The sequence below is a fragment of the Leptonychotes weddellii genome, chromosome 15 (assembly GCF_054177405.1).
Source record: "Leptonychotes weddellii isolate Sample4059 chromosome 15, ASM5417740v2, whole genome shotgun sequence".
Taxonomy (NCBI): Eukaryota; Metazoa; Chordata; class Mammalia; order Carnivora; family Phocidae; genus Leptonychotes; species Leptonychotes weddellii.
In genome coordinates this window covers 14526836-14549065 of record NC_138383.1, presented here as the reverse complement: position 1 = coordinate 14549065, position 22230 = coordinate 14526836, and the positions used below count along the sequence as shown (strand labels likewise).

General features: G+C 40.9%; 1 protein-coding gene across 8 annotated transcripts in view; it reads left to right on the top strand.

Moving 5' to 3' along the window:
- The first annotated feature begins 57 nt into the window (after positions 1-57).
- The window catches only part of TLK2 (tousled like kinase 2), a 115382-nt gene continuing 93209 nt past the window's right edge, over positions 58-22230 (top strand). Inside the window, exons 1-2 of one of the 8 annotated variants that reach the window (XM_081804752.1) lie at positions 58-562; positions 2394-2476. In XM_081804752.1, the coding sequence (XP_081660878.1) occupies positions 2396-2476 (81 nt within the window). In that variant the 5' untranslated portion in view covers positions 58-562; positions 2394-2395. Of the gene's footprint in view, positions 563-659; positions 885-1077; positions 2170-2390; positions 2477-22230 lie in introns of those variants that run through there. The other 7 variants (XM_081804751.1, XM_081804750.1, XM_081804749.1 and 4 more) reach the window with 7 other exon arrangements.

Here is a 22230-nt window from a genome sequence, read left to right as displayed (position 1 = left end):
CGGCTCTTCCCCCACCCCCCCAGGACCCCCCCCTGCCTCCCAGCCGTGCAAATCTCGCGAGGAAACACGCGGTTTCACTAGTGTGTTTACACCGATCACTACTAATCCGGACCGAACCGATCCGGATTAAGGGGCCGGAGGCGGGTCCTGGGCACCAGCGGTTCCGACCCCCCCCCCCCAACCTCCGCGCCGCACCCGAGTGGCCCCCAGCCGAGCGGGCCCCCACCTCCCGGCCCGGCCTGGGCCCTCCTGCGCCTCCCTTGGCCTTTGTCCGGCGCCAGGAGGCCGGTCCCGCGCCCCCCGCGGCCGCCCCGGCCCGGGCCCGCGTCAGGCGCCTGGCTCTGTACGCGAGCCCGGGGATCTGCGGCCTCCGCGGCCCCCCTCCCCCGCCCGCCCTCTCGTGGAGCCCGGCGCCGGCGGCAGCTGCCCGGGCGGGGGGTTGCGGCGCTCAGGAGAGGCCCCGGCTCCGCCCCGGGCCTGCCCAGGGGGAGAGCGGAGCGGTCCGCGACCGGGTCGGGTCGGGGCCCCTCCCGGGAGGAGCGTGGAGCGGCGGCGGCGGCAGGTGAGAGGCTGAGCTCCGGGCGGGGGAGGGCGCCGGGCCTGGGGCATTAACCGTCCGGGGGACCCCCTCAGCTGAGGAGGCTGCGGCCCGGGCCCACCCGGGGACCGGCTCCGGGCCGCAGCTCCTCGGCGCTGAGGCGGGAGGGGCTCCCCGAGGGCTGCGGGTCGCCGAGGGGCCGGGCTGAAGATGGGGGAGGCCCAGGCGGCCCCGGCCTGGGAGTGGGGCCGGCGGCCGCCAGGGCGAAGGGGACGCCCCGGCAGCTGGAGGCCCCGGCAGCCTCCCGGGCGCCCCCGAGAGCCGGCCCGCCCTCCCTCCGTGACAGGTGGGCCTGGAGTTGGGGAAAGTTTGGAGCCGGCGGGAGGCGAGGGGCGCCGGGACCAGGCCCCATCGGTTCTGCTTCCCGGCTGTAGGGAGGGCTGCAGGGAGGATCCCAGTCCAAGGCCCCGCTGGAATGAGACAGAGTGGAGATTTCCTTAACATGAGTTGACATTAAATGGAATAACCGCTGGGGCGTCATTTTCCGGCCCAGGCCTGGGGATGGAGGTTTAGGAAATGTTCCGAGAGACCCTTGGGTGTGAGGGAGGCTGCAACCTCTGCCATTCCGGCCTTGATTAGGGCAGGGCGAGACGTGAGGAAGGCCACTTAGGAGAAGCACTCTCTCTCAATCCCCTTTTTCCTTTCTTTTTCTTTTTTAAGATGCCTTTCTGCCTTTTCGAGAATTTCCTTATTCCCTCGCTAACCTGCACTTGTTTGTGTGGGTGAAACTTTAATTTGTCACCCTTTCATTCCCCTTTGCCCCAGGCTCTCAATCCAGGAAGGGAAATGAAACTGGAGGACTGGTAGGGGTTGTTACAGTTAATGTGGAGTTGTTAGATTGCAGAGGAGAATGTTTAATTCATGTTCTCAGTGAACTTTTAAATCATGCCAATCGTTCCAATAGCTGTTTAATAATATGCTCAAAAGGGTTCTGTGTAATGGTGTATGCTCCTATTCCACTTTTAATATTAGAGAGGTTTCAATGGATTCTGCAGGAGTTGATCTCTTGCAGTGGATGGACATATTTGCTGAAAGTAGCCTGTGCATTTATTGGTCGTGGAAGGAGTTTAAAAATGGTGTCCTCCTGCCCTTCCCTGCTTGAAAGAAGTGCTCAGAGCAGATGTCTAGAGAAACCTACTGCTCCAGGGAGTGGTCAGAAAAAGATTTTGTAAAGGGATGGTTATGGAGCTCTACTGATTTCCTGAGTGAATGCTGGTTGATGGTTTTACCATGGGTTCTCTATTATATTTAAAATAATTAATTCCTTTTTTCGTGAGCTCTTCAGAGCAAGGAGCTATATAATAGAGTTATTTGAAGTTATTTGTAGCTTCTGATTCATGCTACATTATTTTTAAGTTATTATTAACGATTCATATTTTTAGTTTAAGAACTAGTTCCCATGGGTTTGGGAAACAAATATCCAGAAGTACTTAGTTAAATTTAAAGGTTGATAGAAGGATTTTGTTGTTGTTGTTGTTGTTTTGCAAGTTAGTCCTTGCTCAGCTTTTACTGAGATTATATGAAGGGTTGGAGGTTTTTTGCTGTTAAAATCAGACCAGAACTAGACAAGGGTAAGTAGCCCTCGGAAGAGGACTTCTGAGCCATTTTTGACTTTCAGTGTGTTGCTGTTTGAGGCAGCACATTGTAGTTTATCACTTGTATGCTGTGTTTACTTGAGGTTTACCTGTGTGTGACCATTCAGTGAAATAATTACTGCATTTTGTTGTATCTAAAAATTGGTACCTCCTGTTTTTAGCTTTTATGGTCTTACAACTTACTTTGTCTTTTTCAGTAGAAATGATGGAAGAATTGCATAGCCTGGACCCTCGACGGCAGGAATTATTAGAGGCCAGGTTTACAGGAGTTGGTGTTAGTAAGGTGAGTAAAATGCTGATAGTGAACACTGTTCATAGACTAATTGAAACACATTTAGAAAACAATTAAGATCAGTTTGGGTGGGCCATGCTGATAGATTGCAGGGGAGATCAGCTCATGGTTCCAGTGAACTTTTCTTAGGTCCTACCAGTCACTCCCTTAACTTAACAGTATTGAAGGGATTCTGAGTGGGAGTATATGCTTCTCTTTCCCCTCTAATGTGGGAGAGGTTTCCCATGGGTCTTGTTGCAAGGATACTGATGGGGTGTATATCTGGATTTTGTGCCATATTTTGTCAAAACTCCTCAGTCATTCAAAAAAAAAAAAAAGCTGTTAACAAAAAGATATTGGCATAGATTCATTACATGGCTTTTTTTTTTGGATAGTTACATGCTAGAGTTTTGAAAAATCTGCTGCTGTTAAGTTTGTCATTCTCCCAGTCTGCAGTTCAACAGATTCCTCCTGGTTGCACCCCCCAGACTGCCTTCTCTCTCCTCCTGTTTTTCCTTTTTACTCACTCTTCATTTTTGTTCTGGGAGCATAAAGTAAGATCAAGCCCCCATTTAATGGTCAGGTGGTTAAGTTAAGCAACGTTATGGCTTCCTGTGCGTCCTCATGTCGTTCACCCCTCTGCTTTCATAAGATGGTTTTAGTGCAATATATTTATGATTTTAATACAACATGTAAAATATATTTGTGAGGTCTTATTTCAGAGCTTCACCAATCCGAGATTGTTGCATTACTTGGGCTTGAGACTTGTGAATTTTTGATCTTTGACTTCATGCAATACATTTCTTTCTGTGCTATTTCTTACGGTGACCTAAATGTTAGTCTCAGGCTTTGGTTAGTAGCTTCTTAAAGGTGAAGGTGTTGGCAAGGTTTAGTGGGAAAAACTGGCTGCTTTGAGGGGTCTCATAGTTTTGGTGAGCTGAACAGCTTGATAGTTTTTTGGTTCATTCAACAGCTGTTAAGTGCCTGCTGTGTAGGAGGCCTTATGGAGGGTGTCAGGAAGGACAGCTCAGTGCCTCCAAGCCTCCATTGTGGAGAACGTGAGAGGGAGATGATACTTTGGTGAGATTTGTATTAGAACTGTGACCAGGTGCCATGGGAACACAGGATTCGTTACATATTTTGTAGTTCCTGGTTTCTTTGGCCACTTTTATTAAATGATTGACTTGTGGCACTTTGGAGTGGCTATACCGACTGTCGACATATATTAAAGACACTATACGTATAAATATGAGTTCTCTGATCTAGGAGAAGTAGCTTCAGCTGGAAGTGAGCAGTTTATTTGAGTATTAGATTGATCTCTGATTCAGTTGATTACCTAATAATGTCCTTTGATGTGTCTTTTAATTTGGGAACTCAGCAGAAGGTTCATATCCAAATCTTCTGTCTGTGCAAGTGGGCACCTATGGAATAAAAGTAAGTTTGTATTCACATTGTATGTTGTTTAAATTCATTGGGTTTTGTTGTTAGCATGCCTTTCTTTTCTTCAGTTTTTTAAGGTCATGATAGCTATATTCAAGTATACTTCTGATGGAGTAGGGCATAAGTGATGGGGATAATTGACATTGTGAATCTTGCTGCCCGGGCCCAACTTAAAATCATGTAATTAAGGTGTCAGAAAACTTAATCTGCCTGTTTAATAGGAAGTTCTTCCTTTTATATATATGAAGAAGTTTATTTATATCTAAATGTTTTAATGTCACTGATTGTATGTTATTTTGATGTTTTTAGTCATAGTAAGTATACTGATTACAGTAAATGTTGTTCAAGGACCAGCAAGCGATTGACTTTTTCCCATAGCAAAGAAACGTGGCGGGGGTGGGGGGAAGCAAGTAAATTTTTCTGTAGTTTGGAGTCAGGAAGAAGAAAAAAAAATCTCCATTTTGTATGACTTCTTTTGCCTGCAAAATATGGTATCCCTCAGACCACTGATTTGAAATAGGACTGGGGAGGAGGAGGCCATGCTACTGGGAGGGAAGGTGCTTTGAGAAAAACTCCTCCTTCTAGCTTTGAATTCCTCATTATGGGTCATAATTTCCCAACGAGGATGTCATTGAATTGGTAGTTTTCAGTTTTGCAAATATCAAGAGGCTTTCAGCCCTTGCGCCAAATGGGAGAACCGAGTGCCTTTCCTGTGATAGTGCCATCTAGTGGGACTGGTGAAGCCCTCAGGGGCTGTCTCTTGAGTCTCTCCTAACTATTCATATCATTTTCAGTACTTTTTGATGTCCATAGAAGGAAGAAAGTTAGTGCCACTGTGGATTCTTTCCTAGTGGACAAGAGTGTTTTAAGTAGCTGCGGTGTTTGAACTTCTGGTTGTTAATAGATCTTCTGTCATCTTGCTTCAAGTTTTTTACACCTGCAAATTAGATAACTGCGTTACAAAACTTAGGCAAAAACAAAATGGTAAAGCCACCACATTTATCATTTATGTTTCATTTGCTCTTCACTGATGTATAGGATTTTAATTCACAAGTTTTAAATTTTCTTGCATATTGCATTTATATACATTCAGTTTCTGTTAGCGTATTTAATTTATAATTGGTTAACCAAAAGTTTGTGCCTTGGGATGCACTGCATGGATTTTTTTTTGAGATTGGTGTTTTCTGTCACTAGTGAGTTAATGATAGAGGAAAGTAGCCTAATGTGCACTGAGAAAATACAGCTGGTTTTCCATCTCTGTCTAGTGCCACTTTTTAGGAGGACATGTAACCATCCTCTTAGCATTTTTGAGGTGAGGAGGTTAAATTGGGTTGTGAACCTACTTTTTCATTTCTTGTTGACCTGATATGTGAGCTAGCCTACTTCTTTTTTTAAGATCTCCTCCCTTAAGTACTGGATAATCCACTTGTAGTTATGTGAAACTGACTCTGCCTTATATTCATGTTTTCAGTGAGGACCTATTGCAGTTTCTATTCCCTACTCTGTTCTCTCTCTTTTTTTTTAACATTTTATTTTTTTAAGTAATCTCTGTACTCAACGTGGGGCTCGAACTCACAACCCCAAGACCAAAAGTAGCATTCACCACCGACTGAGCCAGCCAGGAACCCCATTTTGACAATTTAAGTACAGGTTGTCTCTGTGACTCCAGGGGCTGTGTAAAGTAGGTAGAATTCCACCGTTGCATGCACTAATCTGTAGCTAGTTTAGGGTTTCTTTTTGTTTTTTAAAGATTTATTTATTTATTTAGAGAGCATGTGAGAGTCGGAAGAGGGGCAGAGGGAGAGAATCTTCAAGCAGACTCCCTGCTAAGCATAGAGCCTGATGCCGGGCTCGATACTAAGACCCTGAGATCATGACCTGAGCTGAAACCAAGAGCTGGATGCTTAACTGACAGCCATCCAGGCCCCCCTAGTTTTTTTGGGTTTTGTTTTTTTTTTAAGTTTGTGTATTTATTTATTTATTTAAATAATCTCTATACCCAATGTGGGGCTCAAACTCATGAGATTAAGAGTTGCATGCTGTTCCTATTGAGCCAGCCAGGCACCCCTGTAGCTAGTTTAGTTTTAATGCTAATATAGTAGCAAATACTTAGATAGTACTTCCTATGTGCCAGGTACTGTTCCAAGTACAATAGAAGCAGTAAGAAGTGATTTTAAATCTTTTGTAACAGGGATGCTAGTCTTAATAAATTGTGTTCTCTTTTTGTAAGACATACTGTTGCCCATTGGTTGGATCACATTATGACAACTTGCACTTGTAATATAATTATATAATTTAATATAAAATTTTGTAAGCCAAAGAAAAATAACTGAAATGTAAGAATTGTTGATTCTGTGAAAACTAAGTTAACTGCCTTGGAAAGACTATAAGGTGAGCCAATAAGGAGATACCTATAGATGTTTACAAATTTTTGTTTTTTTGTAATCTGGAAGAATTCTTCATTTAGATCCTTGGCAAGTATTTTTAAGTCTCGCTTCACTTTTAAAGAAATTGAAACTAGAAATTGTGGACGATGCATTATGGGTGTGGTTTGTGTGAGACTGGAACTATAGTCAGTGGATCTACAACTCAAAAGGCCCGTGTCAGAAGACTGGCAACAGAGTATACATTTATAGGTTTGAAGTTCAAAGAAAATGTTTAAGGTGTAATTTTTTTTTTGTAGATTCCCCTTTGCAATCTACTGTTTTGATTAATATCATTAGTTTCAGTTGTATTGAATAAAAAGGATTATGTAGTATGTGATGGTATTGAAAAGAAGAACAAAATGACAAGCCATGAAAGTGGGACGGTCTGTTCTAACACAAGAACCTTCGCTTTGAGAGCCTGAAGTAAGACCAAAGACTTTTAAGTAGTATCACATAGTAGATTTTTGATGTCTTAAAGAAAAATGATCTATTTTTCTACTTGTATAAATTTGTGCTACATGAGCACCTTTTTTTTTTTAAGATTTTGCCTATTTTGAGAGAGCGTGTGCACGTGAGCAGCGGGAGGGGCAGAGGCAGAGGGAGAGAGAGAATCTCAAGCAGACTACACGCTGAGCGCTGAGTGCAGGGCCCCATATTGGGCTCAGTCTCATGACCCTGAGATCACAACCTGAGCCGAAATCAAGAGTCAGATGTTTAACTGACTGAGCCACCCAGGCGCCCCATGATCACCTTATTTAAAAATTTTATTTTTATTTTTTTATTTTTTTCTTTTCTTTTTTTTTATTTTATTTATTTTTTCTTTTTTTTATTTTTAATTTTTTCTGATACATGATCATTTTAAATGATCAAATTTGACTTTTTTTTTTTAATCAAATTTGTCTTCTGAAAAGATGTTTAACCAACTTACACTTTTTCTCCTGTCATTTAGTTAATTGCATCAATTAGAAGGTGCAGTTATGGGGGCGCCTGGGTGGCTCAGTTGGTAAAGTGCCTGATTTTTAATTTCGGCCCAGGTCATGATCTCAGGGTCATGAGTTTGAGCCTGGTGTTATGCTCTGCACTGGGCGTGGAGCCTGCTTAAGATTCTCCCTCTCAGGGCGCCTGGGTGGCTCAGTCGATTAAGCATCTGCCTTCAGCTCAGGTCGTGATCCCGGGGTCCTGGGATTGAACCCCACATTGGGCTCTGCTTAGTGGGGTGTCTGCTGCTCCCTCTCCATCTGCCCTGCCCCACCCCCCCATGCTCGTGTGTGCGCCCTCTCTGTCTCAAAAAAATAAATAAAATCTAAAAAAAAAAAATTCTCCCTCTGCCCCTCCCTTAAAAAAAGGTGTTAGTTATGGATATCTAGTGTTAGTTATTTTACATACCAATCCAGTAATTTAAAAAAATGTATGTTTTGGTGTTTTGCATTTAATTCATAGTTAGACAGTGCTCAATAAGCATAAATTCAGAGAAATAGTCTACACTTACACCATTGAATTTTAAAGCACTGTTAAATTTATTATTATGTTTGGCTTTATGTTGTCTTCTCCCTTTCATTTATTTAGTATTTGTTTAATTTTCCTCTCATTTCACATGTAGTCAAGTATCAACTCATGTCTCTTCTTTCTCTGAAATTTCTCAAGCAGTTGTCTGTCCTGACTGCTTTCTCAGTCCTTCCTCATTCATAACTATAGTAGCCAGTCTCTCCTGCCCCATTTATCTTTCCGTAAACTGTCCCCAGTTAGATTTCTAAAAATAGGGGTGCCTGGGTGGCTCAGTAGGTTGGGTGTCTAACTCTTGGTTTTGGCTCAGGTCATGACCTCATGGGCAGTAGGATTGAGCCTTGCATGGAGCTCCATGCTCAACGGCAAGTGTGCTTGAGGATTCTTTCCCTCTGCCCCTCCCCCCCACCCACTTGTTCTCTCTCTCTCTAAAATTAAAAAATATGTATTTCTAAAAATACCAGCATTATTGTTTTACTCCCTTGTTTAAAGGCTCCCATTGCCTGTTGGACAGAGCTAAAACTCCTATCCTAATTTTTCTACTTCATTGACAGTTGTGTTCTCTCCCTCTGCTATATTCTGCTCCCTTAAACCATGACTGATCTCCTAACCTGTAATGTTAGCAAACAGGCTCATACTTTCTCCTTTACCTTTCCTTTTTTATTTGCCTGATGAACTTTCAGCTTGTTCTTCAAAGTGTAATCTAGATATGTCATCTTTATAGCTTTTCCAGATACCTGCACTATTCTAGTTGCATTATTTTATTAGCATTTGAAAACCTTTTATTATAACATATTATTTGTTTCCCTTATTAGTCTCCTTGGGAACATGTATGATATCTTTATCTCTGACTGTTGAAATGCTCAGCACACTGTGTACATTGAATGGAAAAGAGTATTGAGAAGATCAAAGTAGAGTTAGTTGTCATCCATATAGGCATGGTCTGCTCTAGCTTATTGTTTTACTCCAGTCTCAAAATTCTTTTTTTTTTTTTTAAAGATTTTATTTATTTATTTGACACAGCAAGCAAGAGAGAGAGACAGAGAGCAAGCACAGGCAGGGGGAGTGGCAGGCAGGGGAGAAGCAGGCTGCCCGCTGAAAAGGAGCCCAATGCGGGGCTCGATCCCAGGACCCTGGGATCATGACCTGAGCTGAAGGCAGCCGCTTAATCGACTGAGCCACCCAGGCGCCCCTCTAATCTCAAAATTCTTGTCTTTCAATTAGAAGATTTAGTTCATTTACATTTAATGCAATGACATATTTAGGCTTTAATCTTCCTGGTGTTTCTTTTTAAATCTTTCTTATGCCTTTTTTACCTTCTTTTGAAATGATTTTTTTTTCATTAATTTTCTACTATGAAAGATAAATAAGCACTTCCTACTTTTTCTTTCCCCTACCTTCAAATTTTTGTCAGTTATCTTATTATTTATTTTTAACATGCCATTTTTCCATCTTCTTTTTTTTTTTTTTTTTTTTTAAAGATTTTATTTATTTGAGAGAGAATGAGAGACAGAGAGCATGAGAGGGAGGAGAGTCAGAGGGAGAAGCAGACTCCCCGCCGAGCAGGGAGCCTGATGTGGGACTCGATCCCAGGACTCCAGGATCATGACCTGAGCCGAAGGCAGTCGCTTAACCAACTGAGCCACCCAGGCGCCCCTCCATCTTCTAGTTTGAAAGTTATGCACCCTTTAATCGGTTACCACAGAAATTACAAAATGTTATCAACTGTCAAAGGTTAATGTTAATCAGCACCTTTGTCCTGTTCTTTGTCAGTACAAGGGGCTTGAAGATTTAACTCCATTATTCCTCTTCCAACTCACATGCTATTCCATATTTAATTATACATATATTTTTAATTATAAACTTTACTTTTTAGAACAGTTTTAGGTTTATAGAAAATTGAGCAGATAGTACCAAGTTTTCATATACTTCCTCCCTGCCTCTCTAGTTTCTGCCCACTTTTTTTTTTCTTCTTTTTTTTAAAGTAAGCTCCATGCCCAACCTGGGCTTGAACTCATGACCCTGAGATTAAGAGTTACATGCTCTATGGACTGAGCCAGCCAGGCACCCCTAGTTTTCCCCACTATTAATACTTTATATTAGTGTGGTAGATTTGTTACAACTGATGAACCAATATTGTTACGTTATTATTAACCAAAGTCTATAGTTTAACATTAGGGTTTACACTTTGTGTTGCAGTTTTATGGATTTTGATAATTGCAAGAAATGGCATGTACCCACTATTTGTGTATATATATATATATTTTTTATTTTTTTTTAAAGATTTTATTTATTTATTTGACAGAGAGACAGCGAGAGCAGGAGCACAAGCAGGGGGAGTGGGAGAGGGAGAAGCAGGCTTCCTGCTGAGCCGGGAGCCCGTTGTGGGACTCGATCCCAGGACCCGGGGATCATGACCTGAGCTGAAGGCAGTCACTTAACCAACTGAGCCACCCAGGCGCCCCTGTATATGTATTTTTAAGACTCACATTATTATTGAATTTGTTTATGTAGTCATTGTTATTTTAGCCTAACCTACATAGGTAAACCTGTGTTTACCACTTTGTTCTTCATTCCTTTTTGTGTCTCTGACATTTTATCTGGAACACTTTTTTTCTAAGATATCATAAATATTTACATATAAATATAATTCCTAAAATACGTCCTTTGGAATTAATGTGGGTCTACCAGTGATTGTCTCCCCATTTCATCTGCTTTAAAATATCTGGGTTTTTTGCTTCATTCTTTTTTTTAATGGGGAGGGAGGGGGGAGGAAGAGAGAGGGAATCTTAAGCAGGCTCCACGCCCAGCGTGGAGTACAGCGCCGGGCTCTGTCTCACAACCCTGAGATCATGACCTGAGCTGAAATCAAGAGTTGGGCACTTAACTGACTGAGCCACCCAGTTGCCCCTTTGCTTTATTCTTTAATGGTATTTTTGTTAAGTTTGAAATTCTAGGTTGGCTATTATTTTCTTTCAGTACATTGTTCACTGTTGTCTACTGGCTTCCATTATACCCTTTTTATTTTTAGTCTCATTGCTGTCCTGTTGAAGGTAATCTATCTTTTCCTTGCCCATTTTTGAGATTTTCTCTTTGTCTTTGATTTTCTGTATTATAAAGTGGGAATGGGTGATATGTATAGGCTGGATTACTTTTTTTCCTTTATTATTTTTCCATGCTTTATTTACATTTGAATATTGTTTGGGAACCTGAGCATACACTTAAAAAAATAGATTTTACTTTTTTTTTTTTAAAGATTTTATTTATTTATTTGAGAGAGAGAGAATGAGAGAGAGCACATGAGAGGGCAGAGGGTCAGAGGGAGAAGCAGACTCCCTGCCGAGCAGGGAGCCCGATGCGGGACTCGATCCAGGGACTCCAGGATCATGACCTGAGCTGAAGGCAGTCGCCCAACCAGCTGAGCCAGCCAGGTGCCCTAGATTTTACTTTTTAGAGGAGTTTTAGGCTCAGGGCAAAATTGAGTGGAGAGTGCCTAGATTTTTCATATACTCTTTGACCCACACATGCATCGCCTCCCACAGTATCAACATCTCCCACAAGAGTGGTACATTTGTCACAATTGATGAATCTATATTGACACATCATTATCACCCAAAGTCCATAGTTTACATTAGGGTTCAGTCTTGGTGTCATACAGTCTATGGATTTGGTCAAATGTATAAGGATCTTTCTCTATTATAGTATCACACGCAGTAGTTCTACTACCCTAAAAATCCTCTGTGCTTCCTTCCTTCCCCTAAACCTTGGCAACTACTGATCTTTTTACTGTCGCCGTAGTTTTATCATTTATGGAATGTCATATAGTTGGAATCACACAGTATGTAGTCTTTCATACTGGCTTCTTTCACTTCGTAATATTTAAGTTTACTCCATGGCTGTTCATAACTTGTTAGCCCATTTCTTTTTATTTTTATTTATTTATTTATTTTTTTTTTAAAAGATTTTATTTATTTATTTGAGACAGAGAGAATGAGAGAGACAGAGAGCACATGAGAGGGGGGAGGGTCAGAGGGAGAAGCAGGCTCCCTGCCGAGCAGGGAGCCCGATGCGGGACTCGATCCAGGGACTCCAGGATCATGACCTGAGCTGAAGGCAGTCGCTTAACCAACTGAGCCACCCAGGCGCCCTAGCCCATTTCTTTTTAGCGCTGAATAATATTCCATTGTCTAGATGTACCACAGTTTATTATCCATCCAGCTTCTGAAGGGTATCTTGGTTGTGTTCAAGTTTTAGCAATTATGAAGAAAGCTGCTGTAAACATCTATGTGCAGATTTTTGTGAATGGTTGAATTACTTTTATTTATTCTGTTGGGATTCATTGGGATTCTTGAATCTGTGGATTGCTGGTTTTAATCAGTTCTAGAATATTCTCAGCCATTGTCTCCTCATATATTGCCTCTGCCTTATTCTCTGTCTTCTCCTTCTTGCCCTCTGTTTAAACATATTAGACCTTCTTACTGTATTTTCTCTACCTCCTACTCTGTTTTCTGGATTGCTGGTCTTTGTTTCCCAGGGCTGTATGCTGGGTAGTTTCTTCTGACCTACCTTCCACTTCTTTATTTTTTTTAATTTGTCTAATCTGCATAAGCCTATCCATTGAGTTTCCATGAAGGCTGGTTTGTTTCTGGGTCACTCTTGTCCTGTAAAGGTAGCCCTGTGGTCCTTGTTTAAAATATGGGGTGGATTTCCTAGACTCCCCTCATTGGGAATGGCCCAGGCTTTGAACTTCATTCTCTCCCCACACCCCCGGGCATCCTAAAGTTACAGCTCATTTTCAGTTTTACTTTGGAATTAAATCAGCAAATGACCTCAAATAGAAATAAATTTTTTTTTGAGTGCTGAGCTTACCTTTCTGAGTTTTTGTCTTCTCATGGATTTTGGTACAGTAATTCCTCATTTCACTTTTTTTACAGTCAGTAATACAAACCTATTTAACACTTACAAAGTGTGCATGGACTCTTTCTTGTGCCCTAGTGGGTAAGAATCCATACCTAGGTTTCTCCCTTGTGAGTTTTCACTTCTCATCTGCTTACTTACTTCCTAGGTGAGGTATTGTCATTGTCATCACTCCTGGCCATTAGAGTCATTTTGCTATTTCTTATTCTCTGTTTACTTTTAGTTAAAAATAAAGCTGAATTGAAATATTCCCTAAAACTGTTTTAAAAAGGCAAGGTGAAGGGGAATATATATTATCAGTGATTTTGCATTTCATCGCTGAGTCTAGGGATGATTTGGCTTGGTCAGTCTTGTTCTTCTTTATCTTGTCTGGGTCTCAAATTGCTAGGTCCCTCTTGGTGGTAGGTTTCACTTGGCCCTCACTACTACTAGATGTGATGGGATTGGATTAGTGTAGAATCTGCTTCCTACTGTGTTAGCCATGTTAAGTGCTTCTTGGGCTATTCTCTTTGACTTTTTTACAGTGCAGTTGCCAAGTTTCCCTAGCCCAGAAAGAAACTTTACTTTTTCTAGTCCCAGATAATCCTTCCTTAGACTTAAGACATACTAAAAATAAAATCATTCCTGGAGTATTTGGTGACTTTGCCCTACAGAGTGGTTTGCCTTCCCATCTCTCTGTTCTCTTTGGTTCATTTGAGGGTAGTCTTTTGGCTTAGTGTGGGGCCACAGAGCTTCTATTGTAGGGTTATTTGTCTTAGCACCTGCCTGCCCCCAGTCAGCTTTTTTGCCCTTACAGAGACTTTCATAGGAAATCTTGTTTCATAACTTGAACTGTTCTTTTTTTTTTATTTTTTTTTTTAATTTAATTTTATTTTTTTTTAAGATTTTATTTATTTGAGAGAGAGAGAATGAGAGACAGAGAGCATGAGAGAAAGGAGGGTCAGAGGGAGAAGCAGACTCCCTGCCGAGCAGGGAGCCCGATGCGGGACTCGATCCCGGGACTCCAGGATCATGACCTGAGCCGAAGGCAGTCGCTTAACCAACTGAGCCACCCAGGCGCCCCTCTTCTTTTTTTTTTTAATTTTTAATTTTAATTCCACCATAATTAACAGTGTTACATTAGTTTCAGGTGTATAATATAGCGATTCAGCAATTCTCCACATTACTCAGTGCTCATCATAAGTGTACTTTTTTTTTCTTTTTAAAGTAAACTCTGCCCCCAATGTGGGGCTCAAACTCATGACCCCAAGATCAGGAGTTGAATGCTCTACCAACTGAGCCAGCCACGCACCCCATGATAAGTGTACTCTTCATGGACTGTTCTTGCGTTCTGCCCAAGGAACACTCCTTTGCAGATTAGAGCAGTCTAGAGGATCTGGAGTACCAGTGGGTGCTCTTCTCCATTTGGCTTATGAGTTTTGCCGGTTTTCCAAGGTTCTCATGACTATATCAGCCTTTTTGCTTTCCTAAATTTCTTGGTCATTAAACTTTACTTTTTTTCTTATTGTGGTAAATGCACATAACATAAAATTTACCATTCTGATCACTCTTGAACGTATAGTAACATTAAGTATATTCACTTTTTTGTGCAGCCATCACTACCATCTCTCTCAAGAACCTTTTCATCTTGCAAAAATAAAACTCTGTACTCATTGAACAGTAACTCCCCATTTATCCCTCCCCTCAATCCCTGGCAACTACTATTCTGTTTTCTGTTTCTGTGAATCTGACTACTTTTTTTTTTCTTAAGACTTTATTTGAGACAGATACAGTAAGCATGAGCGGGGAGGGGGTGGTAGGGGCAGAGGGAGAAGCGGACTCCCTGTTGAGCAGCGAGCCCGATGTGGGGCTCGATCCCAGGACCCTGAGATCATGACCTGAGCTAAAGGCAGACACTTAACCGACTGAGCCACCCAGGCGCCCCTGAATTTGACTACTTTAGAAATCTCATCTAAGCAGATTCAAAAAGTATTTGTCTTTTTGTGATTGGCTTATTTCACTTAGTATAGTATCCTCAAGGTTCATCCATATTGTAGCATGTGTCAGAATTTCGTTCCTTTTTTAAAGTTGAATAATACTCCATTATATGTACCACATTTTATTTATGTTTATCTGTCATTGGACACTTGGGTTGCTTCTTCCTTTTGGCTAGTGTGAATACTGCTGCTGTGAACATGGGTGCACAGATGTCTGTTTGATTCCCTGCTTTCATCTCTTTTGGGTACATATGCAGAAGTGGAATGGCTGGATCATATTAAACTTCATTATTTTGTTGGAGTTTGACCCCCTCAGCCCTTATAATCGACAAAGGGCAGACAAAAATGGTGATTCTTTTTCTTTTAGTTCACATCCAGCAAAAGCCTTCAAAGTCTTAGCAATTTCATTAACATCTGTAGAAGAACTAGTAATAATACTCAAACTGCCGTTTTTGCAAATCGTACTATTGGCCTGGGAAATGGAAGAACTAAGCTGTCATGTAATTTGGTGAGTTATATAGGATAGCCTTTTATTTGAGCCAATTTTATTTTATTTTATTTATTTATTTTTTAAAAGATTTTATTTTATTTATTTGTCAGAGAGCACAAGCAGGGGGAGTGGCAGGCAGTGGGAGAGGGAGAAGCAGGCTCCCCGCGGAGCAAGGAAGCCCGATGCAGGTCTCGATCCCAGGATCCTGGGATCATGACCTGAGCCGAAGGAAGACGCTTAATTGACTGAGCCACCCAGGCGTCCCTATTTTAGCCAGTTATAGAAAAATAATAGCAAGCTATCCAAATTTGGCGTTCTCAGTTTTATTTTAACCAGTATTGCCTTAAGTATTAAGTCCTATGAACACTGTTAATGTTGCCCACATAAAGATAACAAGATGTTGGTGTCTGCTGTAATGGATGCGACCTGTATGACTGATAACTGCTTCTCTGAAGAATAAATATGTGACTTATCCCATAAACTGCTGCCAGAGTTGGTGTTAATTTAGTTCCTGTTTTGCCTGACTCCAGAGGAATACTAAGGATTAATTGTGGAATTAAAATGTAATCTGAAGGGCCGCTGATCTCAGGAGATGGTGCCTCCAGTTCAGGATATCTTCTGTTAATTAACTCTGATAGACAGACTTAATGTTCAAATTTAGCAGAAGCTACTAGCATCAAACCAAAACTAACTTATCCAGTCTGTGTTACATTCCCAATTGACCAGCGAGAACCAAGACACAAAATATTCCATCAATATCTTATGAACCATTTGAACCACTTGTATGCTAATCTGGATAAGATGAAGGAAAAGAGACATAATAGCTATATTGAAATTTTAATATTCAAATTTTTCAGCGACTGAGTTCAACCAACTTTTATTGAGTCTGTACTATGTCTAGGTATTACTGAGGATTTAAAAAAAAAAAAGTCAGCAAGATGCACTGTATTCTCTTGAGGCACTTATAATCAGGCAGACATGGACCCAGACGTATAGGGCACACAGCTGAGGGTGGATATAGAGATGCGAAAAGTACCTTGAGCCTAAAAGAAGGGAGTATAATTTGCTCAGGAGTCAGATTGCGTGTGGAGAAGATGAGACTTTTTCTGTGTTGCTCAAAAAGGTCACGTAGGATACACTATAAATAAACAACCTAAGAAACATTCTGATAAAATATCATTACAGAATAAGTCACAGAATGATGGTACAGATCAGCTTGGTTTTATTTTTATTTATTTCTTTCTTTTAAAGATCTTATTTATTTATTCGACAGAGAGAGGGCACACAAGGAGGGGGAGTGGGAGAGGGAGAAGCGGGCTTCCCGCTGAACAGGGAGCCCGATGCTCGGGGCTCAATCCCAGGACCCTGGGATCATGACCCGAGCTGAAGGCAGGCGCTTAATGACTGAGCCACCCAGGCACCCCTAGATCAGCTTGGTTTTGAAGCTTAACAAAACTGCTTAGCGTCCAGGGTAGAGGTTCTTTTTTATTTTTTTTTTTATTTTTTATTTATTTTTTTTTTTATTTTATTTATTTATTTGAGAGAGAGAGAATGAGAGACAGAGAGCACGAGAGGGAAGAGGGCAGAGGGGGAAGCAGACCCCCCGCTGAGCAGGGAGCCTGATGCGGGACTCGATCCCGGGACTCCAGGATCATGACCTGAGCCAAAGGCAGTCGCTTAACCGACTGAGCCACCCAGGCGCCCGAGGTTCTTTTTTAAATAATTAATTTAGATTAAGCAATATATTCAGTTAATACAAAATTCAAAAGATTTCAGAGATGCACAGTGAAACATCTCTTTGATCCCTTTCCCATGTCCATCTGGTTTCCCTCCCTAGAGACAGCGATTAGTAGCAGTTTCTTTTATTTATATGTGTGATGATATATGTGATACAAATCATATATATTTGACGTATATGTGCGTGCGTGCACGCAAATACATTGGTATATTAGTCCCCTCCGTTTTTAAAAAACACAGTGACAAGTATATTATATACAGTATTGTATGTTTTGCTTTTTGTGCTTAAAATCTTAGAAATTGTTTTATAGTAGTATATGTAGAGCTTCCTTGTCCTTTTATCCAAAGGCTGCTTAATATTCCATTGTACAGCTGAACCATAATATAACCAATTTCCTTTTGATGGACACCTAAATGGAAAACAGGATTTTGTTGATATAAGCAGTGCTGTAGTGAATAGCCTTGTGCATAATGACATTTTACACATGTTCATATATGTTTACAGGATACATCTCTAGAAGTGGAATTGCTGGGTCAAGGGATGAGAGCATTTGTAATTTTGGTAGTAATAGGCACATTCTTCTCCATAGAGAGGAGGAATATATTTTTATTATCTGTCCATCAATCAGTCAATCCGAGTATGTATCAGTGAATGAAAACATTGGTTTCTTCATGGTCAGTTAATGGCAAGAGAGTCCATGGACAGGTGTTAAGGTTTTTGATTCTCATAAAATGGTAGGCAAGGGGTGCCTGGGAGGCTCAGTCGGTTAAGCGTCTGCCTTCAGCTCAGGTCATGATCCCAGGGTCCTGGGATCGAGCTCCGCATTGGGCTCCCTGCTCAGCAGGAAGCCTGCTTCTCCCTCTCCCACTCCCCCTGCTTGTATTTCCTCTCTCGCTGTGCCTCTCTCTGTCAAATAAATAAATAAATAAATAACAAATCTTAAAAAAAAAAAATGGCAAGTAAAATTTGTATATACTTATGGATGTATCTTAGGTAAGATTTAAATGTATTTACTAATGTATCTTTTTTGGGAGGTAAGAGTTCCATGGTTTTCATACATTCTTAAACAGTTTTGTGACTCACAATAGGGTTAAAAAATACTATCTAGCATTTAGTTACCTCAAATTAGAACACATATTTGTCCTTTAAAGGAAGTATTTTTTTTTTTTAAAGATTTATTTATTTATTTATTTGAGACAGAGAGAATGAGAGAGAGAGAAAGCACATGAGAGGGGGGAGGGTCAGAGGCAGAAGCAGGCTCCCTGCCGAGCAGGGAGTCCGATGCGGGACTCGATCCCGGGACTCCAGGATCATGACCTGAGCCGAAGGCAGTCACTTAACCAACTGAGCCACCCAGGCACCCTACAGGAAGTATTTGAGCATGTGTAGTTATTAGAGATGTTGTATGCGGAGTTACTGTACAGGAGACTTGCCTCTAATTCCCAACCTTTTATTAGTCTTCCCTTTACTCCCAGGGAGACCATGTTTTAAAAGGTCTTTTTTTCTTTTAAACTGAGTTTATTAAGCAATATTTTGTTTCCTTAATTTTATTAATCAGCGCTTTTGAGAAGTATGTGATGAGTTTTACTGCAAGGATTTGAAATTCATCTATATGGAGTTGATAAAATTTTAGCTAATGTCAAGTCAATTTGGCATTTCATTTATTTATTTGTAAAAGATTTTATTTATATATTCGAGAGAAAGAGTGCACATGAGCAGGGGGAGGAGGAGAAGTGGACTCCCTTCTGAGTGGGGGGCCCCCGATGCTGGTAGGTCCCAGGACCCTGAGACCATGACCTGAGCTGAAGTCAGTTGCTCAACTGATTGAGCCACCCAAGCGCCCCTCAATTTGGCATTTTATTTTTAATTTAAATTTAATTTATTTGAGAGAGCAAGAATGCACAAGCAGGGGGAGGGGCAGGCAGAGGGAGAGGGAGAAGCAGGCTCCCTGGCAGGCTCCCTGCTGAGCAGGGAGCCTGATGCAGTGCTTGATCCCAGGATCCTGGGATCATGACCTGAGCCAAAGGCAGACGCTCAACCAACTGAGCCACCCAGGCGTCCCAATTTGGCCTTTTAAATAGACTGTGTAGGGAGATGGTAGTTCAGAGACCCTGTTGGGGAATCTAAGGAACAGGCCTCTACCAGATAACCTCCAAGGCTCTTAGGAGTTCTGTGTGTATATGTGTCAATAATATGTATTTTGTGATTTATTTTTATTTTTAAAGATTTTATTTGTTTATTTGACAGAGAGAGAGAGCAAAAGCAGGGGGAGCAGCAGGCAGAGGGAGAAGGAGTGGGAGAAGCAGGCTCCCTGCTCAGGGAGCCCGATGTGGGGCTCCATCCCAGGGTCCTAGGATCATGACCTGAGCCGAAGGCAGACACTGAACTGACTGAGCCACCCAGGCACCCCTATTCTGTGGTTTAGATGAGGACCCATATTAATTTCTGCTGCAAGCACTATTATAGATCAACTCTCACCATAACAAATTCTATAGTGCTTTCATGGTTTGGGATAATGGAATTAATTGGCGATATGCATAGTATTGCAAGTCATAATTCTGTAAGTCCTGGAGAGAAAACAGAAGCTCCATGTAATGAATTAGAAAGTTAAGAGATTTTATTTATTTAAAGTAGGCTCCATACCCAGTTAAGTAGGGCTAGAACTCATGACCCTGAGATCAAGAGTTGGATGCTTTACTGACTGAGCCATCCAGGTGCCCTGAGATTTAATTTATTTAGACATAGTTGATGGTGTTATATAAAAGCTCTCCTTTTTAATACTGCATTGTTATTTGGTGGGTAATCTTGAAGGAGGATTTTTCTAGAGATGATTTGGAATATTTTATGTGGGGAAAAGTGAGGTGAGCATGTATGTCATGCTAGATACTGGAGCAAAACTAAAAGGTCTTAGCTGTTAATAGAACTCAGTAAGGAAAATTTTTAAAAATTGTGACGTATTCTGGAACAGAACTGATGGAACATTTGTTATACAGAATTATTTGTGGTAGATAACTTATTTTTATTTTTTAAAAAGATTTATTTGAGAGAGAGAGCGGGAGTGGGGGTAGCAGAGGAAGAGGGACAAGCAGACTCTGTGCTGAGAATGGAGCCAGAGCCCCAATGTGGGGCTTGATCCCATGACCCTAAGATCGTGACCTGAGCCGAAACCAAAGAATCGGGTGCTCAACCGACTGAGCCACCCAGGTGCCATGGTAGATAAGTTGTTTTAACTAGTTCTCCAAAGTTTTATTTATTTCTGAAATAAAAGCTTAGAATAAAATTCTTATTATGGGGTATCCTTGTAGAATTTTTTTTTTTTTAAGTTTTTTATTTAAGTAATGTCTGCGCCCAGCATGGGGTTCAAATGCACAACCCTGATATCAAGAGTCACATGCTTTTCCAACTGAGCCAGCCAGGTGTCCCCTAAAACTTTTTATAGTGACATTTGCTATAATGGGATTCTGCTTTTACTACCAAACTTTTGATTACAGTGAATTCCTCCCTCCCTTCCTTCCTTTCTTTTTTTTTGAAGATTTTATTTATTTGAGAGAGTGAGTGAGCAAGAGAGAGAGCACGAGTGGGGGCAGAAGGAGAGGGAGAAGCAGACTCCCCTGCTGAGCAGGGAGCCTGACATGGAGCTTGATCCCAGGACCTTGAGATCGTGACCTGAGCTGAAGGCAGATGTTTAACCAACTGAGCCACCTAGGGCCCCTACAGTGAATTTCTAAGATCTGGTCTATGTTATTAATTTCAGATAATATTATTTCTGGTTATTTGAACGTAAACTATGATAAGTTAAATACCACTAAAAAAAATAAGGCAACAAAGAGGTAATAGCTAATAATCCCTCAGTGGAGATAAAATGGAATACTTGAAGAAGAATACGCCTCAGTCTTAAGGAAGGTAGAGAGGGAAAAGAAACAAGAAGATGTGACAAATAAAGAGAAAATTAGCAATATGGCAAATTTAAATCCAAATATATTGATATTAAATAAATTGTTAATGGTCTAGCACTCCATTTAGAAGGGAATGTCCAGGTTAGGTCACTGTTATATGACCCATCTGTATCCTGTCTACAAGAAAGTCACTTTATTATCAGACAAATTAGATTTTATTTTATTTTTTATTTATTTATTTATTTAAAAGATTTATTTATTTATTTGAAGAGAGCGAGAATGAGAGAGACGCTTAACGACTGAGCCACCCAGGCGCCCCAGAATACACATTCTTCTCGAGTGCGCATGGAACATTCTCCAGGATAGATCACATCCTGGGTCACAAATCAGGTCTCAACCAGTACCAAAAGATTGGGATCATTCCCTGCATACTTTCGGACCACAATGCTTTGAAACTAGAACTCAATCACAAGAGGCAAGTTGGGAAGAACTCAAATACATGGAGGCTAAAAAGCATCCTACTAAAGAATGAATGGGTCAATTTATTAATTCTTAAAGAAGAATTAAAAAAATTCATGGAAACCAGTGAAAATGAAAACACACCTGTTCAAAATCTTTGAGATGCAGCAAAGTCCTAAGAGGAAAGTATATAGCAATACAAGCCTTTCTCAAGAAACAGGAAAGGTCTCAAATACACAACCTAACCCTATACCTAAAGGAGCTGGAGAAAGAACAGCAAATAAAGCCTAAACCCAGCAGGAGAAAAGAAATAATAAAGATCAGAACAGAAATCAATGAAATAGAAACCAAAAGAACAGTGGTACAGATCAACGAAACTAGGAGCTGGTTCTTTGAAAGAATTAATAAGATTGATAAACCCCTGTCCAGACTTATCAGAAAGAAAAGAGAAAGGACCCAAATAAATAAAATTGTGAATGAAAGTGGAGAGATCACAACCAACACCAAAGAAATACAAAGTTATAAGAACATACTATGAGCAACTATATGCCAGCAAATTAGATAATCTGGAAGAAATGGATGCATTCCTAGAGATGTATCAACTACCAAAACTGAACCAGGAAGAAATAGAAAACCTGAACAGACCTATAACCACTAAGGAAATTGAAGCAGTCATCAAAAATCTCCCAACAAACAAAAGCCCAGGGCCAGATGGCTTCCCAGGGGAATTCTACCAAACATTTCAAGAAGAATTAATACATATTCTTCTGAAACTGTTCCAAAAAATAGAAATGGAAGGAAAACTTCCAAACTCATTTTATGAGGCCAGCATTACCTTGATCCCCAAACCAGACAAAGACCCCATCAAAAAGGAGAATTACAGACCAATATCCCTGATGAACATGGATGCAAAAATTCTCA